At 48.9% G+C, this 22,076-nt stretch overlaps 1 protein-coding gene across 1 annotated transcript in view; it reads right to left on the bottom strand.

Annotated features, from left to right (window-relative positions):
* Positions 1-22,076, bottom strand: part of PRKCH (protein kinase C eta) — a 117,175-nt gene that overhangs the window by 19,906 nt on the left and 75,193 nt on the right. The window contains exon 10 of the mRNA XM_083734129.1: positions 21,529-21,683. Coding sequence (XP_083590255.1) covers positions 21,529-21,683 — 155 coding nt within the window. The remainder of the gene's footprint in view (positions 1-21,528; positions 21,684-22,076) is intronic.

Raw genomic sequence — 22,076 nt, 5'->3', positions numbered from 1 at the left:
GAATACAGTGGCATTATTACTTCCCTTGATCTAGATGCTATACTCCTATTGATGCAGCCCAGAATTGCATTGGCTTTTTTAGCTGCCGCGTCACACTGTTGGCTCATGTCAAGTTTGTGGTCAACCAAGACTCCTAGATCCTTTTCACATGTACTGCTCTCAAGCCAGGTGTCACCCATCTTGTATTTGTGCCTCTCATTTTTTTTGCCCAAGTGCAATACTTTACATTTCTCCCTGTTAAAATTCATCTTGTTTGTTTTGGCCCAGTTCTCTAATCTGTCAAGGTCGTTTTGAAGTGTGATCCTGTCCTCTGGGGTGTTAGCCACCCCTCCCAGTTTGGTGTCATCTGCAAATTTGATCAGGATGCCCTTGAGTCCATCATCCAAGTCGTTGATAAAGATGTTGAATAAGACCGGGCCCAAGACAGAACGCTGTGGCACCCCACTAGTTACTCTTCTCCGCTTGGCTTTGTCCACAGACAGCCTCCGGGTCATGCAGCCAGCATGACTAAGCCGCTTCTGGCGAACCAGAGCAGCGCACGGAAACGCCGTTTACCTTCCCGCCGGAGCGATACCTATTTATCTACTTGCACTTTGACGTGCTTTCGAACTGCTAGGTTGGCAGGAGCACGGACCGAACAATGGGAGCTCACCCCGTCGCGGGGATTCAAACCGCCGACCTTCTGATTGGCAAATCCTAGGCTCTGTGGTTTAGACCACAGCGCCACCCGCTGTGCATTATATGAATGTGACACAAGATGGCGATGGTGAGCTAATGACAGATTCAATATATTTTTTTAAACATGTTTTTAATAAAAAAAAGCATTTTCACAACATTTTTTAATATATGTGTAGATTCCACCTGAGTCTGAGCCACAGCCCTTCCCCCTTCCCTAATGTTTGAATGCCCCTTCTTATGTTCTAATGGTCAGCATGTTCTCCAGGGTTGCTGGGTTGTAGCGGGCAGTGGGCTGGAGCCATCTGCTCTGCAAGGCTAAATTTCTCTCTGCAGTTTGGAGCATGCATGCTTTGGGCATTCTTTAGCAGCGATGCTAGGAAGGAGGGACTATGGGAAGAAGGGAGGAAGAGAGAGGTTGGTGTCACATGTTCCTTTGCAAACCACAGACCCTGAAGCTATGAATCCAGGGAGCCAAATTAAGCAGGACTGCCCCTGCTGGCTTTTGTGTTCTATTCTCATCAGTTGGAGGAACCTCGCTTGCTGGATAATTGGGTTGCTAACTTTGGACAAGGCGAACGTGGTAAGTTCCACACCGCAGGAGGAAATTGCTAAGCTGTTATAAGAAGACTGGCCAGCCCGAGTCCTCTGAGGGAGAGGGAGAAGTAAGGAATATCTGTTTAGCATTAGCGAGTGGAATATTAGTGTTGCAACTGCCCAAACCTTTTCCATTTAGCAGAGCACCATAGAAAAGGCAGCAGCCGAGGAGGGATTGCAATGAACATTCCTACACGTTGAAGCAATTGCAAGGGTTCTTGCACTTCTTCCGACACATTTATTATGAACTGCTCAAACTACAGCATCCAGAACGAAACACGGGAGCATGAAACTGCAGCAGAATATATTTGTTTCATTGATGTGGTTAGATAGTTGTGGGGGGAATCGGCAAGTTTGCAAAACGAACACAAGGACTGCTGTCAAAAATATTGCCGAAAAAAGTGATTACAGTGTACAACCTGTTCTAACAAGATGTTACATGGGAGGATGAATGGGAGCAACCTTATTTCTGCCAGGGGATGAGATCCCTTGAGGGTAGTCTGTCAGGGGATCCACATTCTGACAGAGGGGAGGGCCTGAACTGATCGTGGGTGGAGCCAGAAGCAGAAATGTTTAACAAATCTGGAATAAAGGCCCTCTGTGGAGCAGGCCATTACCATAGCTGTCAATTTACAGATTTGAAAATAAGGGATTAGCAGCCAAAATAAGGGATTTTCTGAGCACAGGTATGTTCAACTTCTGAGCCCCTCTGAGCCAAAGGCAGAAAGCCCAGCCAGCAGCCAAACAAAGCCTCAAGCGGTGGTTCCCACAGCGCAGCAACCCGGCAAAGGGGATGCAGCAAGGGAAACCACCGTCACCTCTCCACTGGGAAGCGCTGAGCAAAGGCGAGTCCCCAGGCAATGCGGCCGATTTGGTCGGCACAAGGCATGCAAGCTCCACCCCCCAGTCGTTCTTAGACTCCTTATTGGGTGAGCAACGCAGCCTAGCGACACAGTTGGAGCCTCCCTCCTCCCTGGCTGGCAGGGAGGGAGGGAGAGGAGCTGCTTCCTTTGAAACCCGGGAAATTTATGGGACATCATCAATAAGGGACAGGCGCTAGGATAAGGGACTTTCCCACCAAATAAGGGACGGTTGACAGCTATGGCCATTACAGCTACTGTTCTAGAAAGCAAAGCAAAGACACAAACGTTTGCATGGATATGACAGAAGCTTGCCAGTTTGTTCTCAGACAGCTGGCAGCAGAACAACTTGTTTTTTCTTCAGCCATACAACCAGGAAAACATAACCAAACCGAGACCCATCAAGCTATTTTTATCAAACAACATATTGTCTCTTCCAAATATTCTGAAACTACACCAAAAGATGGGGGGGGCAGGGAGAGAGGAAACACTTCAAAGTTTAGGGAAAATAAGGAGGAAATAGGAACACAAGTCCATCTTTAGTGTTTCTCGAACTGAGGGCTCCAGCTTTGTTGGACTACAACTCCCATCATCCCTGACCACTGGTCCTGCTAGTTAGGGATGGTGCCTACCTGTGATGAAATAAATGTGGCCATTAAGCCCTCTGTCCAATGGCTTGTGGGAGCAGTAAGTTTAGCTTCGAACAATCTCTGGCGATGTGCTTCTCAGAGTCCCAAAGGACTCTTAGAAAAACACCCACCTAAAAGCCCAACCAAAGAATCATGGCAAGAAAAAATGATGGACTATGCAGAACTGGCAAAACTGACATATAAGCTACGGGACAAGGATAACTGTGACTTTAAAGATGAATGGGAACCCTTTACAAAGTACTGTATTTTTTGCTCTATAAGACTCACTTTTTCCCTCCTAAAAAGTAAGGGGAAGCCAGAACAGCAAGAGGGATTGCTGCTTTCACTGCGCAGCGATCCCTCTTGCTGTTCTGGCTTCTGAGATTCAGAATATATTTTTTTCTCATTTTCCTCCTCCAAAAACTGGTCTGGTGCGTCTTATAGAGCAAAAAATACAGGTATTTTTAGACGCAACAAAGTGAACTGAACTCCTTGGCTGGCTTTGAATAAACATTCACAAACTTCTTATTGATAAAAATTAGCTAAATAGTTTGAGGATCTATACAACTTTGTAACATGCAGAAATCAGCATTCTCAGAGAAATCAAAGAAGGGAACTGAGGGAAGTCGGGGGGTGGGGGTAGGTCGGTTTTGTGGGGGGGAGGAAAAATTGGGGAGGGAAAAAGAATGATATGTTTCTGGATAATATGTTTTGTTTTAATTTTGAAAAATAAATAAATAAATAAATAAATAAATAAATAAATAATAAACCACCCACCTCTCCACTTATGAATATACAAAGCTGCATCACACCTACACAAACCATTTGTCGGTCTAGCCCAGTCTCCTCAAAAGTACGCTTGTCCGCCAGCGACAGATCTTCGCAGTGAGGCCATTTTGAATTCTGATGCCTTGAACCAGGGGTCGGCAACCTAAGGCCCATGGACCACAAGCGGCCCACGGGGGTCGTTTAACCGGTCCACGAGCCACCCCCGAACCAAGCCGACCGCTCGGTCAGTCCCCAAGCGCTGTGCTAAACTGGTGCAGCGTAGCGTGGAGACTCGCTTCCGCGGTGCCGAAAATCGCGTCTGCACATGCTCAGACGCCAGAAATCACGTCTGCGTAGACACAGACACCGGAAATCGTTTGTGCACAGACGCCGGAAATCGTGGCTGCGCACGCGTGATCCAGCCGACGGAGGGATCTCCGCTGGAGTAAACTGGCCCAGGCAAGGTAACCCTTGCTGACCCCTGCCTTGAACCATCGCTTGGCTTCTAAAACAACCCAGGGGCAACTCACTTCCTGCATTCTGCTAAATGTTGCGTTTTAAATATATGTAAAAGCATTGTTCTTTCATCCAGACTGAGACACGCAGTCATTTCTCAGAAATGCCAGGGGGTGGGGATGCGATTTCACTGAATGTATGACAGACACAAACCGGGAAGGGGAAAATCCTTCCTCTGTGGCAGGCAGACTGGGCAAACCTCCTGCTGACCAAATAACCAGCAACCTAGAAATGTAGAGGATTCTTTCATTTCACTGAACGGAGCTGCTGGAATTTTTTCTAGCCTATCCGACGACGGAGCCAATTTGCTCTTAACAGTGCAGCTATTTTATGCATGCCAAACGGGGAGGGGGAATGGCGGGGGCAAGCAAATCTGCAACCTGGAGCCCTCCAAGGAAAGCACATTGATGACAGCACGGACAAAGCAGATTGGTGTATCCCAGATAAAGGCTTTGGGGCACGTTTCCTGAGCTAAAATTCCACGCGGCAGCTCTTTATTCACATACAACTTGAAAAGGCATGTGAATGGCTCATGAAAGCGTAGAATTCTAGAGTTGGAAGGGACCATGTGGATCATCTAGCTCAGGCATCCCCAACCTGAGGCCCTCCAGATGTTTTGGCCTACAACTCCCATGATCCCTAGCTAACAGGACCAGTGGTCAGGGATGATGGGAATTGTAGTCCAAAACATTTAGAGGGCCAAAGGTTGGGGGTGCCTGATCTAGCTCAACCCCCTTGCAGTGCAGGAATCTGTTGCCCAGCGTGGGACTCGAACCCACGACCACTGAGATTAAGAATCTCATGACTCCAGGAACATGGGCAGGAATCCTCCTAGTCAGGGTGGAATAATCCCATGTATGCTTTACGGTGTGGCAGGGGGACAAGAATGATGTGGGCCCCCATATCTCTTCTTCACTGACTATTGGCCATGCTGCCTGCCTGGGATGACAGGAGCTGGGAATCCAAGAACAATGGTCACCCCTGCCAACAACACTCTGAGTAAGAGGGCAGCTAATCACTTTAGCTGTGTTTCCTGCATTGCAGGGGGTTGGACTAGATGATCCCTGGGTACCTTCCAGCTCATAATAATAATAATAATAATAATAATAATAATAATAATAATAATTTATTATTTGTACCCTGCCCATGTGGCTGGGTTTACCTAGCCACTCTGGGCGGCTTCCAACAAAGATTAAAAATACATTAAAATGTCACACATTAAAAACTTCCCTGAACAGGGCTGCCTTCTGATGTCTACATTTTTATGCCTCTTTAATTTCAGTTCACAAGCGCAGCAGCTAACCAGAGTAGCACTCACAAAGGGCAAGGCAGCAGTCAAATCAGAACGGTGGCAGAAAGAGAAGGAACCCAAATCACAGAGGAAAAAGTAGCTTGCCTAGTACTGACCATCACACTTCTCAGGAGCTAGGGGGGTCAGGTTCCCCCCCTCCACCACGCCATCCCTGCCGAAAATGAACTTTAGCACAGTAAATCCAATCTTCAATATGCAAGTTGTGTGTTAAATCACACGTATAAATGCACATATATGTACTGTGAAGGAATGAAGCATGGACAGATTCTGGGAAACAATGTGCCCATTTTACAGATGGGAATCTATGGAGCCAAGAATTTACACCCCAATGGAAACAAACCATGACCTCTGTCTCATGCAGAATTAGGGTTCGCTTAACTCTGCATTGGACTAAAGCAGCCATCTCACCCCTGCATTTTCTCTCTCTTTTTTGGGTCAGATTAAAATATATATGGGAATAGGTCATAGCTCAGTGGAGGCGCATCTGCCTTGCATTAAGTTACAACAACAACAACAACAACAACAACAACAACAGCATTTATATGTCGTCCACCTGACTGGGTTGCCAGAGCCACTCTGGGCACCTCCCATCACAGCCCTCCCTGGAGCTGTCAAGACTTGAACCCGGCGCCTCCTGCCTGCATTGCAGATGCCCTGTCTCTGAGCCATCAGGCAAGTCTGAAGTGTGTAACAATGGCAAATGTGGAGATCTGAGCATAGAGCGCCATATGTCAGATTGTGTCAGACTGTTCTTTGCTGTTTGTTGCTTCTTGCCTCCTCCGCACGTCAAACCATCGCTCCTTGATGTGGAAACACTTTTGGAAACGTGCGCTGTGAGATGCCACCCTTCAGAGGTGCCAAAAAAGTGACTCACTCCTATTACTGAGTTGCGAGAGGCAGCTCAGAAGAGAGAATCATGCCAGGGAATTACAGTGCGATCCTAGGCAGGCCTACTCAGAAGTAATCCCTATGGACTTCAACAGGGCTTCCTGTCAAGATACATTTGTGAAGCAGAAGCTGTGGCTCTCCAGGGAGTGTAGGGCTCCGACTACCACCACCCCGGCTCTCTGGACATGCTGGCTGGGGATGATGGGAGTTGGAGTCCAACAACTTCTGGAGAGCACTGCAGTGGTTTTGACCTTTCAAGCAATCTGAGACCATGCCAACCTGCCTGTCTCTGCTCCTCCCTCTTCATGCCTCTCCTGGTCCTGGAAGACCAGGGGGGAGGTGAGCTTGTTGCAGCCAGAGAAGGAGACACCCATGACTCTTCCCCAGCCTGCCTGACTCATCTCTGCCTCTTGGTCTCCCTCCTCCCCTGCTTCAGCTTCTGCCTTTGATTCTGCACTTTTCTCTGCCACAGACTCTCCCAGCTCACTGTCCTGTTGCCCCTTATGCTTCCGGCACCTCCTCTTCCCTGGATTCTCCCTTTTCTCCCTTTGACCACTCATGGTCGTCCCACCACCACTCCCTGGGCTCTGAGTCTATTTCCCTTGGTGGTTCCCCAGTTGGTTCTTCCATCCACTCCTCTGCATCCGGCTAGTCCATGATGTATCCTGGTGTTACTGCAAGGTTAAAATAGGGGCAGCTTAAAAGTTAGCGGAAGGTGAAGAAGAAGAAGAAGAAGAAGAAGAAGAAGAAGAAGAAGAAGAAGAAGAAGAAGAAGAAGAAGAATTTATTATTTATACCCCGCCCATCTGGCTGGGTTTCCCCAGCCACTCTGGGCGGCTTCCAGCAAAATACTAAAATGCAATAATTCATCAAATATTAAAAGCTTCCCTAAACAGGACTGCCTTTGGATGTCTTCTAAAAGTCAGATAGTTGTTTATTTCTTTGACATTTGGTGGAAGGGCGTTCCACAGGGCAGGAGCCACTACCAAGAAGGCCCCTCTGCCTGGTTCCCTGTAACTTCATTTCTGGCAGTGAGGGAACCACCAGAAGGGCCTCGGAGCTGGACCTGAGTGTCCGGGCAGAACGATAGGGATGGAAATGCTCCTTCAGGTATAGTGCAGTGGTAGAGCATCTGCTTTGCATGCTGAAGGTCTCAGGTTCAATCCTCAGCATCTCCAGGTAGGGAGAGCTTACTGGGTGCTCTTCCAGGTCCTACATCACATCATTTTGCCTCCCTGCCTCCAGCATGTTGCATGGTGCCAACTGCTAAAACAGCTCCTGATGAAACCCTGACCCAGCAGCTCTCGGAAGAGGACTGGTTGTGGGAATAGTTCCAAGTGAAGTGTGCTTTGAGTTTCTTTGGAGGAACATCATGAAACCCATTAGAACACAAACAAGCTGAGCAGAGCTGCAATGGGCGCTGAGCTCTGGGTTCACTTTGCAACTCGTAACTCTAGACCAGAGATTTCAGTGAAGGGAAACTGGCCTGTAAATGCCCAATCGGTACCTGTTGTTGTTGTTGTTTAGTCATTTAGTCGTGTCCGACTCTTCGTTACCCCATGGATAACGCCAAGCACTCCTGGTCTTCCATTGCCTCCCGCAGTTTGGTCAAACTCATGCTGGTAGCTTCTAGAACACTGTCCCACCATCTCGTCCTCTGTCGTCCCCTTCTCCTTGTGCCCTCCATCTTTCCCATCATCAGGGTCTTTTCCAGGGAGTCTTCTCTTCTCATGAGGTGGCCAAAGTATTGGAGCCTCAGCTTCAGGATTTGTCCTTCCAGTGAGCACTCAGGGCTGATTTCCTTCAGAATGGATAGGTTTGATCTTCTTGCAGTCCATGGGACTCTCAAGAGTCTCCTCCAGCACTATAATTCAAGAGCATCAATTCTTCAGCGATCAGCCTTCTTTATGGTCCAGCTCTCACTTCAGTACATCACTACTGGAAAAACCATAGCTTTAACTATACGGACCTTTGTTGGCAAGGTGATGTCTCTGCTTTTTAAGATGCTGTCTAGGTTTGTCATTGCTTTTCTCCCAAGAAGCAGGTGTCTTTTAATTTTGTGACTGCTGTCACCATCTGCAGTGACCATGGAGCCCAAGAAAGTACAATCTCTCACTGCCTCCATTTCTTCCCCTTCTATTTGCCAGGAGGTGATGGCACCAGTGGCCATGATCTTCGTTTTTTTGATGTTGAGCTTCAGACCATATTTTGCGCTCTCCTCTTTCACCCTCATTAAAAGGTTCTTTAATTCCTCCTCACTTTCTGCCATCAAGGTTGTGTCACCTGCATATCTGAGCACACAAAACTGCCTTATGCTGTCAGCCCATTGGTTCGGGCAGCCAACGCTGACTGCCCCGGGGACAGCCAATGCGATGGCCTCCACATTGGCAGACTACAACTCCCAACATCCCTAGTCAGCATGAACAATGGTCAAGAATGATGGGAGCTGTAGAATATCTGGGGAGGGAACACACCACATTTCCCAGTCCTGGTTCTCTGCTGTCTCACAGGAGCTACCTAAGGTGCAGATGCTGCAGAACCTGTGATGGGAAATTGACAATTGAACCCAGGACCTCGCATGGGCAAAGCCTGTTCTCTCAGGCTGAGCTTTGGCCTCTTTTTAACCCTGCCACAAGCCAAGCGTTCTGCAGTTTGCCAGCTGGCAGGGGAAAGGTTCACAGACACACACACACACACATTTCCCAGGACACAGATTACTCAGCTGTATTTACAGTAATTGTGGATCGTCAGCAGATCACAAGGTCCCGGGGGGGGGGGAGGGGGAAGAGATGGATCAGGAACCCTTTCCACTTGTGACTCAGACACTGGCTCTGTGATACAACCATCCTTGCAATGCCAAAGGTAAAGGTAAAGGTACCCCTGCCCATACGGGCCAGTCTTGCCAGACTCTGGGGTTGTGCGCCCATCTCACTCAAGAGGCCAGGGGCCAGCGCTGTCCGGAGACACTTCCGGGTCACGTGGCCAGCGTGACATCGCTGCTCTGGTGAGCCAGAGCCGCACACGGAAACACCGTTTACCTTCCCGCTGGTAAGCGGTCCCTATTTATCTACTTGCACCCGGAGGTGCTTTCGAACTGCTAGGTTGGCAGGCGCTGGGACCGAGCAGCGGGAGCGCACCCCGCCGCAGGGATTCGAACCGCTGACCTTTCGATCGGCAAGTCCTAGGCGCTGAGGCTTTAACCCACAGCGCCACCTGCATCCCCTTTGCAATGCCAAAGGAGGCTTCAAATGCCCATCTCCACTTTCTTTACAAGCTTCTTCCCCCACAATCATGGTTTCCAAAGCACTCATCAGTGGGCACACCGAAAAGTTTCCACCAGGACACCCGACACACATTTGAAGCACACGACTTCCCCAAGGAATTCTGGGAAGTGTAGTTTTCCAAAGGGTGCTGGGGCGTGTAGTTTCCCTGTAAGGAGGGAAACTACAGTTCCCAGGATTCTTCAGGGGGAATCACATGCTTTAAATGTGTGTTGGATGCGCTTTAAATGCATGCAGTGGATCTGCCCTTAGCGATGCTCTTCCAGCTGAAGTGCTAAAATCGACATCATCCAGGGGCAGAGGAAGGGGGGTGCAGTGGGGGCAGCCCACCCCAGGTGTCATCACTGAGGGGGGTGACATTCGGTGCGCCACCTGCCCACGACTCCCAAGCCTACCCCGAGCCGTCGGGGGGAAGGGGCAGAGTTCCACAGCCTTGCCGGTGGCTTTCCCCCCTTCCCCCTTGATTTTGACAGCTCGGGGGAAGCTTGGGAGTTGCAGGCGGGCAGTGTGCCGTTGCCCCCCACTCCCGGGCTGCTTCCTGGGGGGGGGGAGCCTCCCCCAAGCTGTCAAAAGGAAGAGGGAAGGGAGGAAGGCTGCTGGCAAAGCGGCGTGGCTCCCCCCCCAACCAGCCCAGGAAGCAGCCTGCCATGGGGGACTCGCTGCTCGCCCATGGGCATCTCAGCCCCTGGGACGCTCACCGCGGCACCCCCTGGGATGCTGGCCCTGCCCCCATGGCTCCACCCCTGGGTGCACGCTCTGGGTGCTGGAACAGCTAGCTCCACTTCTGACACCATCCAGGGTGCTTCTGGACTGTCGCAATTTTTGAATGGGATTCAGTCACATACCGGCAAATCAAGTCTGTGGATTAAAGCGGATTGAGAGCTCTTGAGCAACAAACCCACTTCCCCAAAAGACCAGACTTCGTCTAGTCTCTCTGTGCGCAAACTGGAGCGAAGAAGGCTCATTAAAAACAGCCAGCTGTTGCCTAATCTCCCTGCAGACAAACCAGGACGGATGCTCCGTAAACATGGCCACTGGAAGCGACGACCCTAGATGGCTGTTCTCTGAATATTAAGAACCTAACTACATGGCATGCTTTGAGATTTGGGATTGCATCTTCCGCCTTAACAAAAAACTGAAATGCAGCTGAGTGGCTCATTATGCCCCACTCAGTGGCCTCATACGTGGTCGGGGAAAACCCAAGAATCTTCAATGATTCAAATGGCCCTAATTTTTAAGCCAAGGCAACTTGTGCATCTGCAGCAGCACAACTGGACACCTTCATGTGCCTCAGCTGCAACAGAACCTGTCTCTCCTGTATCGGTCTCTACAGCCATTGCAGGCACCGCAACCTTCCAACACCTCCATTGTCTCCCAAGACAGATGGATGCATATGCTCAAGTGCTGAGCTGGCTGGGGACCCTCCCTGTGCTTAGGAAAAGGCAACCAGCAGCTGACCAGGTAAGAGCCCTGCAGCCTCTGAGCCAACACAATCCACCAAGGGTGTGAACCCTGCTTCTCCTAAGCTTCCTCTTCCACAGTAAGCTCTGCGAGACTTGCTGTGCTCTGCCAGCCACGTCCAAGGCACTTATGACCCAGAAGGGCTATTAAAACATTGCACAGAACATGCCCAAACAAGGGAGGGTGAACATTAAAAGACTAAGCGGAATAAGGGAAGGCTCAGGTGGTTCCAAGTGCTTAAGAGGATCCTGCCAGGGCAGGTGAGAGGGCTGAGCTGGAGCAGAGAAAGGCAGCGAGGCGGGCAGAAGAATATGAAGAGTGGCGTAAACATTTTTCAGAGCAATAGAAGGTGACAAATTCAGGTTGCAAGACAAGCCCAAAGAGCCTCTTCGGTGCTGGTTTTTCTAAGGCGGCAAAAGAAGAGGTGCTCATAGGAGCCAGAATGAGTGCAGTGCCAACCTCACGCCTCCTCCTCTTCCTCCCCAAAGCTACTGTATTACATGCCAGCTTTCAACTCAGCCACCGATTCACACATGTTGAAGCCTGTGTGGGAAAATATAACCTGGAAACATTTGCAGCTATCAGCCTCCGGACTAACACGGGCTGGAAACGTTGCAAGAATCTTGAGACACGAAGGGGGGAAAACTCATCACTCTTCAAACAACCCAAAATGTCCCTCTCTGGTCATTATTGACATTTATTAAGGACTGGAAGCTTCTTGTGGACTTTTTGCATGAAAGAGAAAATATAATATCTGGATTTGAAGATTGAAAAAATACTGGCTTGTGGAAAATAGAATAGTTGGATATCAGTTTGAGTGAATACTTTGAGCAAGTTACTATAGATAGAAAACCAGAAGTCTTTTCATCTTTTTCTCTTTCCTCTCTCTCTCCCCCTCGTCTTTTCTTTTCTTTTCTTTTCTTTTCTTTCTTTTCCCCTTCTCCTTTATCCTTGCTCCTCTTTCTTTTTAGATTAGATTTTTAAAACATTTCTTTTATTCTGGTGTATTATAAAAAGATACTTTGTACTGGGTATGTATATCTTTTGGTAAGTATGAATAAGAATAAAAAAATGTTAGGAGGCCAAAATGTACCTCTCTGGTTTTTTCACTGTTCAAATTATATATTACGTTCCACTCTCACCAGTTTGTTCCCCAGGACATGTCCGGGGTGGGGAGCTCTCCACCCTAGGTCCTGAGTGGAGTCACTCAGAACAGATAAAAGAAAGTTTTTTTGGGTTTTTTTACACAGCGCATAGTTAAACTATGGACCTTAATTCCAGAGGAGGCAGAGATGGCCGCCAACTCAGCTGGCTGTAAAAGAGGATTGGACAAATTCATGGGGGAGACAGCTTCCTCATCCAACCCATCTCCTCCCTGCCAAAATCACACCCTCTTCAAACTAGTGTAATTTGGTTTGGTTTAGCCCAAGCAATATTTACCCTCCTGGGCTGAGAGAGCCTATGATACATAGCAGATCCATATCTCCGGGCCTGGCAGGGCCGTCTTTACCCGGGGGTGCAAGGGGTGCAGGGCACCCGGGCGCAAAATTCTGGGGGGCACCAGGGCCCACTGCTGAAGCTGCCTAAGCTCTTAACTATCTACCCTTTTATGAAATAATAAATAATTTTGATCAAGCTAGAAAAACAAAATACATATACAGTGGTACCTCGGATTACAGAAGCTTCAGGTTACATATGCTTCAGGTTACAGACTCCGCTAACACAGAAATAGTACCTCGGGTTATTAACTTTGCTTCAGGATGAGAACAGAAATCGCGCAGCGGTGGCACAGCGGCAGCGGGAGGCTCCATTAGCTAAAGTGGTACCTCAGGTTAAGAACAGTTTCAGGTTAAGAACGGACCTCCAGAACAAATTAAGTTCTTAACCCGAGGTACAACTCTATACCTAGGTATTACCGAAATGTATACCTACTGTTTCACTACAGGACTTCTGACTTTGTGCGCTCATTTACCAAATACGCGCCATGCCAGCGGCGGCGCTTGTCACTCAGAACGGCGGCGCTTGTCATTCACAACGGTGCAGTGGATGCGAAATTAACTCTTCCATCAAAACAATATGTTTCGTATTGTATTGAGCTTCTACGCGGCAGCGTAGGGTCAGCGGCACCTTTGACATGACCGATGTGTCCCCTAAGTAGGTGCCTAGATAATACTTATAAGTTTAAGTGTAGTGGTGTTGTACGCTTAAGTATTAAGGGTATTGTAAATAAATGAGCAAATAAAAAATTTTGTTTCTTTTTCCTCTCTTCTTTCGTAAGCAAGAGATAAGGCGTAAGCATGGTGTCTGACATAAGCTTAATACAAGTTAATTTGGGGGCTAAACTAAATTTAGGGGCGCCGGGCGGATCTTTGCACCCCGGCGGTGCGTATGCTAAAGACAATGCTGGAGCCTGGCATAAGACAAGTATGGAGTTTCTTGAAATCAGGGTTATTTACTTCTGAGTAAACATGTATCAGATCGGACTGCTAAGTCAGCACCCTCATTTGCACCCAAAGGCGATTGGAAGTAAGATTACTGTTGTCATTTTAAACAGAAAAGGTGACTGAATAAATTCAGGGAAAAGATTTCGCAAACACACTTCCTGCCTCTCATTTAATATCCTTTTCTTAGGAACTGCCATTTCCCAAGCAGAAAGAAACCCACGACTGTGTCCTATCTGCCCTTTATTACAAATCTTCTGCCTTAAAAAAGAACCCACACATGACAACAACCGCCAGGATTATTATATAAGGCACCTTCTAAATGTCAGCAGCTGCAGCTCAGCCATCAAGTTTATGAACTTGTTGATAAAAAGCATGTCCTGTATAAAAAAAAGCTATAAAAGAAGAAGAAGAGAATAAACCCTGAAGCCCTGAGATCAATGAGCGGGATCATGCCAGGTCGTATAATAAACTTTCTGAGGAAGACAAGCTAGCTTGTAAACCTCAGTCAGGAGGAGATAACCATTCAAGGCAAGAGGTTAAGGCGAGATGCGAGCCCTGCCAACCCACAAAATGCAGGAACAAAACACGAGGAAACTTTCTGAATCCTTTTTAAAGTGTGCAAATCAAGGCCATAACTATAACCACCATTTCGCTGGGAGATTAATCTGCTAAAAGGTGAGCCGATAAAAAGGGGTGGGAGCCCATTTTAGAATCTAGTATTGTAGAGTTGGAAGGGATCCCGAAAGCCATCTGCAATGCTGGAATCTCAACTAAAAGCATCCAGGACAGATGGCTGTAATGGTTCTAGGGGTTGCCGTGCGTAAGTTGCCGCCACTCCTGGCTAGGTTACCTGGTTGAACCCTTTCTGTCTGGACAGCCCTTCACTTCGTGGCTGTCTCAGTCGCTGGCAGAATGCGTCAGTGAACTTCTTCCAGCAAAGAAGTTCTTTGACGCCAAGTCTCCTCCTACTCTCCCTGCACGGAAGTCTTCTGCGCAGGGAGGGTGTGGGCAGCGGAGTACCCGTGCTCTCCCCGCTGGTCTCCGTCGAGGAGTCCTGGAGCCTCCTCTCCGATTCCCCCATCTGCCCCCCATCTCCACTGGTGTTGCGCTGATTTCCTTCCCCAGCAGATGGGCTGCCTCTCTCCCTACTGGGACCCTCTCCGGCATCCCTCTGGAGCCTTCCCTCCGCCTCTAGCTCCGATGGCAGTTCCCTGACAATGGCCATCCAACCTCTGCTTTAAAACTTCCAAGGAAGGAGAGTCCTCCACCTCTCGTGGGAGTCCATTCCACTCTCAAACAGCTCTTGCCATCAGAAAGTTCTTCCTAACATTTACAGGAGTCAGAATCTCTTTCCTTGACATTTGAAGCCATTGGCTTCGGTCTTATCCTTCTTCAGCAGCAGAAAACAAGCTTGCTTCACCAAATCAACCTAGCCAGAAGGGCAAGGTGGTATCATTATTACTCTTATTATTATTGTTGTTTAATAATAATAATAATAATAATAATAATAATAATAATAATATAATCTATTATTCATTATTTATACCCCGCCCATCTGGCTGAGTTTCCCCAGCCACTCTGGGCAGCTTCCAACAGAATATTAAAATACAATAGTCTACTAAACATTAAAAGCTTCCCTAAACAGGGCTGCCTTGAGATGTCTTCTAAAAGTCTGGTACAGTGGTACCTTGGGAGCCCTGTTCGCATCTTGAAGCGAACACAACCCGCGTCCGCACATCTCTGTGTGTGTGGGTCGCGTTTTGCCGCTTCCGCGCATGCGCTTGACGTAATTTTGACCGTTGGCGCATGCGCACGCGGTGAAACCCAGAAGTAACGCACTCCGTTAGTTCCGGGTCGCTGCGGAGCGCAACCCGAAAATACTTAACTTGAAGCACATTTATCCTGAGGTATGACTGTAGTTGTTGTTCTCTTTGACATCTGGTGGGAGGGCGTTCCACAGGGCGGGCGCCACTACTGAGAAGGCCCTCTGCCTGGCTCCCTGTAGCTTCACTTCTAGCAGTGAGGGAACCACCAGAAGGCCCTCGGCGCTGGACCTCAGTGTCCGGGCAGAACGATTGGGATGGAGACGCTCCTTCAGGTATACTGGACTGAGGCCATTTAGGGCTTTAAAGGTCAGCACCTCCTCCTCCTCCTCCTTCTTCCTAATACTACTACTACAGTGGTACCTCGGGTTACATACGTTTCAGGTTACACACTCCGCTAACCCAGAAATAGTGCTTCAGGTTAAGAACTTTGCTTCAGGATGAGAACAGAAATCGTGCTCCGGTGGCACGGCAGCAGCGGGAGGCCCCATTAGCTAAAGTGGTACCTCAGGTTAAGAACAGTTTCAGGTTAAGAACGGACCTCCGGAACAAATTAAGTACTTAACCCGAGGTACTGCTGTACTACTACTACTACTACTACTACTACTACTACTACTACAAAAAGTTACAGGATTTCGGACATTTGGGATAGGAAACGATTCCTGCATTGCAGGGGGTTGGACTAGATGACCCTCAGGGTCCCTTCCAACTCTACAATTTTATGTTTCTAGAAGCAGGATGTCTGCCCCAAAGCAGGCCAAGACCACCATGAGCACAAATCATGGATGCACAAGAAAAGGAAGTCTGGAGGGGTCCTAAATAAATGACCCTACAACCTCTCCACCCTGCCTCATTCACTCTCAGGCAATTCCACAGCTGTTTTCCAAACCAAGACAACCAGCTACCCAGCCCTCCTGCCTTCAGAATGGCTTAATATCGGGACGTGTGTTTGTTTCTGGGTGTGCATTAAACTGTAATATGAGGGCCCGTTTCTCCGCAAGATCAGCCTGCTGCCATCAGTTGCCCTTCGAATATTTATTGTGACACTTGGCGCAAGTGTGTGTGTTTGTGTTTGCATGCGCTGAAGGGCTCCTAGACATAAGATAATTTATTCCACCGTCTCTAGGAAAATACATTCGCGAGCAGGCCGAAGCCTGGGGGTGCTCCGATCGGTGTAAACAGATCTCTTCGGAGGACTGATTGAATGTCAATGGCTGTCGCTCGTCGCTGTTTGAAACAGGGTCTTGGTTGCGTAACCATTTGGCGTCTCCTCTGCTTTGGGCTTTGGCATCAAGCGCGAGAGGGGAAGTGAGAACGAGACGCGAGTGCTGTATTAACAGGACATTTCTTCCTTCCTTTCGCCTTGCCAGAGGGGGGCTGTGCCCGCAGCTACCAGCTTTTGCTTCCATATTTACAGGCAAAATGTTATGCTGGAGTGGGAGAGTTATTTATGCAATTTCCCTGGTAAAAACGGTCTCAGAGTCTGGCTGCTGTGAGAATGTTGCGGCGCCTGCTTGAGATGAAGAAGGGAGGAAGATTTCTATGGCCAACAACACTTTTCCAGTGATAATGTGGACATGCTTGCATTCCTGAAAGGCCCCTACTCTCGCACCTGATCTCTTGCCCCTTGCGGCTCCTCGTGGTCTTTTCTCTAAGGCTCTCTGTGTTGCATTCACCCAGTCTGCAAACATCTCTCATGTTTCTGTTTTTTCACTCAAATATACTAGCCTCAACTAGAGCCAGGGCCTTTTCAACACTGGCCCCGACCTGGTGGAACGCTCTGCCTCAGGATGTGATTTCTTTCTGCAGGGCCTGTAAGACAGAGTTTTCCACCTGGCCTTTGACTCCCCTCCCCCCCCTTTCCTTTTTCTTTTCTCCTTCTGAGATGGAACACCTATTTGGGGACTTCCCTGGCTTTTTTCTGACCCATGTAGGACCAGTCTGGATAGTTAGCCTTGGTAGACTTGACGTTTTCATCCCCCCCAAAGTTTTTGATTTGAGTTTCCATTGAAATGAGGCTGCATTTTAATGTTTTAATGTTGTATTTTAATCTTGTATTTTAAGATGTATTTCAATCCATTTGTTCTTATATCTGTTGTTAGCCGCCCTGAGCCCGGTCTTGGCTGGGGAGGGCGGGGTATAAATAATAATAATAATAATAATAATAATAACATCACTTTCCTTGAACAAGGATGGGGAACCTTCGGTCCAGGGACTAAATATGACCCTCCAGACCTCTCTGCCTGACCCTGGGGACTTTCCACAGGCCACACAGCCTTCTGAGTCATGCCTCTTACCACCCCTGATTCACACCCTCCCTGAATATTTGGGCCTGTCTAGGATCACAGCGGGTGGTGCTGTGGGTAAAACCTCAGCACCTAGCACTTGCCGATCGCATGGTCGGTGGTTCGAATCCCCGCGGCGGGGTGCGCTCCCGTCGTTCGGTCCCAGCGCCTGCCAACCTAGCAGTTCAAAAGCACCTCCGGGTGCAAGTAGATAAATAGGGACTGCCTACCAGTGGGAAGGTAAACGGCGTTTCCGTGTGCTGCGCTGGCTCGCCAGATGCAGCTTGTCACGCTGGCCACGTGACCCGGAAGTGTCTGCGGACAGCGCTGGCTCCCGGCCTATAGAGTGAGATGAGCGCACAACCCTAGAGTCTGGCAAGACTGGCCCGTACGGACAGGGGTACCTTTACCTTTACCTTTAGGATCACAGAATCATCTAGTCCAGGGGTCAGCAAAGCTTACCCTGCCTGGGCCAGTTCACTGCTGTGGAGCCCCCTCTGTGGGCCAGGTCGTGGGTGTGCTTAAGCGCGTGCCTGCGATTTACGGTGTCTGTGCAGACACAATTTTCGGCTTCTGCACAGACTCAATTTTTGGCGCCGCCTAAGTGAGTCCCTGTGCCACGCTGCGCTGGATCAGCACAGTGCTCAGGGACTCACCGAGAAGGTGGCTCGGTTGGGGGGTGGCTCGTGGGCCGGTAAAACGACCCCCATGGGCTGCTTGTGGCCCATGGGTCTTAGGTTGCTGTCCCCTGATCTAGTCCGACCCCCTGCAATGCAGGAATCCAATCTCTGGTCTCCCATCCAATTTGAGACCCTGCCTGACCCTGTTTACTTTTGCAAACGTGCTGTGCCCTTGAATTCTGACAATGTTTCAGATGCCCATGCAGGCCGAGGGATATGCCAGCCTTAAAAAGTCGTCAAAGTCTCCTCTTCTCCAGGGTTTGCCCCAAACAATTGGAGACCGTGCCTGCAGGAAGCCAACCTCTCCTCCGTCCTTTTCATGCCTCTTTTGGTTCTGCAAGACCAGGGGGAGTGGACCTTGTCGCAGCAGGAAGGGGAGACACCATGACACCAGCAGGACTCGTCTCTGCCTCTTGGCCTCCCTCCTCTCCTGCTTCAGCTTCTGCCTCTGATTCTGGACTTCTCTCTGCCACCGATTCTCCCATCTCACTAAGCCCTGTTACCTCTTCATCTTCCGACATTCCTCCTCCCAGACTTCTCCCTTTACTCCCTCTGATCACTCACTCCAAGCCACCATTCCTCGGCATCCAACCAGACTGTGGCAAGCATGATGCCCACTAACAAGTGGGCCCATGATACAATGTTGAGCTGCAACACTAGAGGAGGCTTCCTCAACCTCGACCCTCCAGATGTTTTGAGACTACAATTCCCATCATCCCTGACCACTGGTCCTGCTAGCTAGGGATCATGGGAGTTGTAGGCCAAAAACATCTGGAGGGCCGAGGTTGAGGAAGCCTGGACTACAGTCAGCAACTGCTGGGGGAATGGTGAGGAGATTTCACCCCTCCCATACCCAAGAATCTCCTGAGGAGCCTGCTGATTCTACAGAGAGGAGGAGCAATGTTCTGCTTTATACTTATTCAGCTCAGTGAGTGAGTCTGTCAGTGAGTGAGTCAATTAGTCAGTCAGTCAGTGTATCGGAGAGAGAGAGAGTGTGTGTTAGAGATCGTGTCTAGAGATAAGGTTGCTGCTAAGAGCAGCTGCAGACTCTCAGTGTAGCATTGATTTATGCTTAGAATATTCAGCTCTGTATATAGTTTTGTATCATAGTTGTAGTTACAGAATAAAAGGAAGATATTCTACAGAGCTGCTCTCCGAGTGGTTTATACTCTGCAAGACTCTGCAAAACTCTGCTGCGCAACGACTGTATTATTGAGACAGTGAATCCGGTGCTCTCAGCTCTAAGCTGTGAGTCCACAGCACTGTGACCTGTTCCTGTGGGAAAGGTGGTCTCTGGCAGTGCTACCCAGCTCGCCTAGCCCAGTCGGGGTTGAGGTGCATGAGTCCAGTTGGTGCACTGGCTCAAGGGCAATGCTGACAAATGGGGGATAGTCTAGCAGTGTGAAAAGGGGCACTGCCCCATCAACCTCCAACAGCCCTCAGCAAGCCCCTGCCTGCCTGTCTTCTGAACTGCAACCAGACCAGAGGGTGGCCGTGGCTGCCCAGTTCCTTCTCCGTGTCACACTTGTAAAACTCAGAAGGAAGATGGGGACCCAGCCAGAATCAGCTTCCTCTGCCTGCCACTGGCTCCACCTCCAGTTGGCTTTGTGCCCTGCTAGTCCTAATGGGCACCACCCAACACTGCGCTGGTGCTTCTTTGGTCTAGCTGGGTATGATGGGAGTGATAAATGCATCACCAGTATTTAAGAACTTGGGTAATTCGCGGCACCACCTCCTTAGAGCTCTACTTCTGTCTCTGTTGATTTATAGCCGGCCATGACAGGCCAGGATGGGCCACCTCTGCCCTTCTGCTTTCCAGATGCTCACCTGCTCTGAAGATTGCCATCAGCTTCTTCTTCTTCTTTGGGGATCACTCGTAGCTGAGTAAGATTGTCTTCCATAAACACGGTCTTAACAGTGAGTCTGTAAATGACTGTGGAGGCCAATTCTGGATCCACATGTCCTTCCACAGTGGGGACATAGGTTTCCAGGTCACGGTGTGGATTTGCCATGCATGTCTTCCTCTTAGCACGTTTCCCCCTTTCGTCCTGAGTTTGAGCGTCTTCAAAGCCCATGACACCTTTGATAAAGGCTGTTCTCCAATTGGGGCGCTCGCAGGCCAGCGTTTCCCAGTTGTCGGTGTTTATACTACATTTTCTTAGATTTTCCTTGAGACAGTCTTTAAACCTCTTTTGTTGACCACCAGCATTACGCTTTCCATTTTTAAGTAATAGAGCAGTTGCTTTGGAAGACGATGATCAGGCATCCGCACAACATGACCAGTCCAACGAAGTTGATGTTGAAGAATCATCACTTTGACACTGGTGAGCTTTGCTTCTTCCAGTACACTGGCATGAGTTCACCTGTCTTCCCAAATGATGTGAAAAATTTTCAGAGACGCTGTTGATGGAATCTTTTGAGGAGTTGGAGATGGTGTTTATAAGTGGTCCATGTTTCACAAGAGTACAGTAAGATTGGTAGGACAATAGGTAAAGGTAAAGGTACCCCTGCCCGTACGGGCCAGTCTTGCCAGACTCTAGAGCTGTGCGCTCATCTCACTCTATAGGCCGGGAGCCAGCGCTGTCCGCAGACACTTCCGGGTCACGTGGCCAGCGTGACAAGCTGCATCTGGCGAGCCAGCGCAGCACACGGAACGCCGTTTACCTTCCTGCTGGTAAGCGGTCCCTATTTATCTACTTGAACCCGGGGGTGCTTTCGAACTGCTAGGTTGGCAGGCGCTGGGACCGAGCGACGGGAGCGCACCCCGCCGCGGGGATTCGAACCGCCGACCTTTCGATCGGCAAGTCCTAGGCGCTGAGGTTTTACCCACAATAGCTTCAAGAAAAAAGCTGGCAGCAGGTGTTGGGCTGTGAGCCAGTAAAAGGGTGAATTGGGGAGGGTGTTTGTTTTCCCCACATACTGCTATATGGCTGAAAAAGTGGCACCTACTGACATTTCCCTGTGAGGCTGCTTTTATTGATTTTATTATTCTAAAAAGAGAAGGAGGCATAGAATCATAGAGTTGGAAGGGACCAAGAGTATCACCTAGTAGTCCAACCCCCAGCAATGCAGGAATCCTTTGCCCAACGTGGGGCTCAAACCCACAAACCTGAGATTAAGAGTCCCGTGCTTTACTGATTGTGCTATCCCAGGTCTATTCATTTTGGGCTTTGTTTTAATTCTGTGAACAGACCTGTGATCATTGGTTGAAGGGGAGGGTATAAATGGAATTTATTCATTTCATTTAATTTAATTCATTTAATTAGCAGCAACAACAACAACAAATTATTGCATGGTGTTCTTGCTCACCTGTAAATGATGCCTCCTTCGTGGAGGAACATGAGGGCCGAAATTATTTCTGCGGCGTAAAACCGGGCTCGGGCTTCGTCGAAGCGACGGGATTTCTGGATGTGAAACATCAGGTCCCCTCCATTCACAAATTCCATGACGAAGAAGAGGCGGTCCTAACAGAAGACATGGAGACACCATGCTCAACGGGAGCCCGTTTGGTAAATCTGGCAATGCACCGAGGCACCACGTCAGACGCAGCCTGAAATTTCACATGCTGCTTTGATTAAATTCATTTTAAATAATCATTAAGTGCTGGAAGTGATGAATGCTTGAGAAGCATTGGCAAAGCCCCTATGGGCTCCTCTCAGACACTCCCCCAGTCCAGGGCAGGATTTTGGTTTGATCACTGAAGGTAATGGGGCCCTTTATATGTCCAGCTGTCCTTTGTCAACAACAAATTGTCAGCTTTTTTGGTTATGAATATATGCTATATGGTAATTTATGGACCTAATAGGTATCTATAACCAGTGATATTTTAGGGAGCAGGCTAGCAGGTGGGGCCCATT

This window comes from Podarcis gaigeae, assembly GCF_964106915.1.
Source record: "Podarcis gaigeae genome assembly, chromosome: 1".
In the NCBI taxonomy this organism is placed as follows: Eukaryota; Metazoa; Chordata; class Lepidosauria; order Squamata; family Lacertidae; genus Podarcis; species Podarcis gaigeae.
Note: the sequence above shows the minus strand (reverse complement) of the source record. Positions and strands in the feature narration are given on the sequence as shown.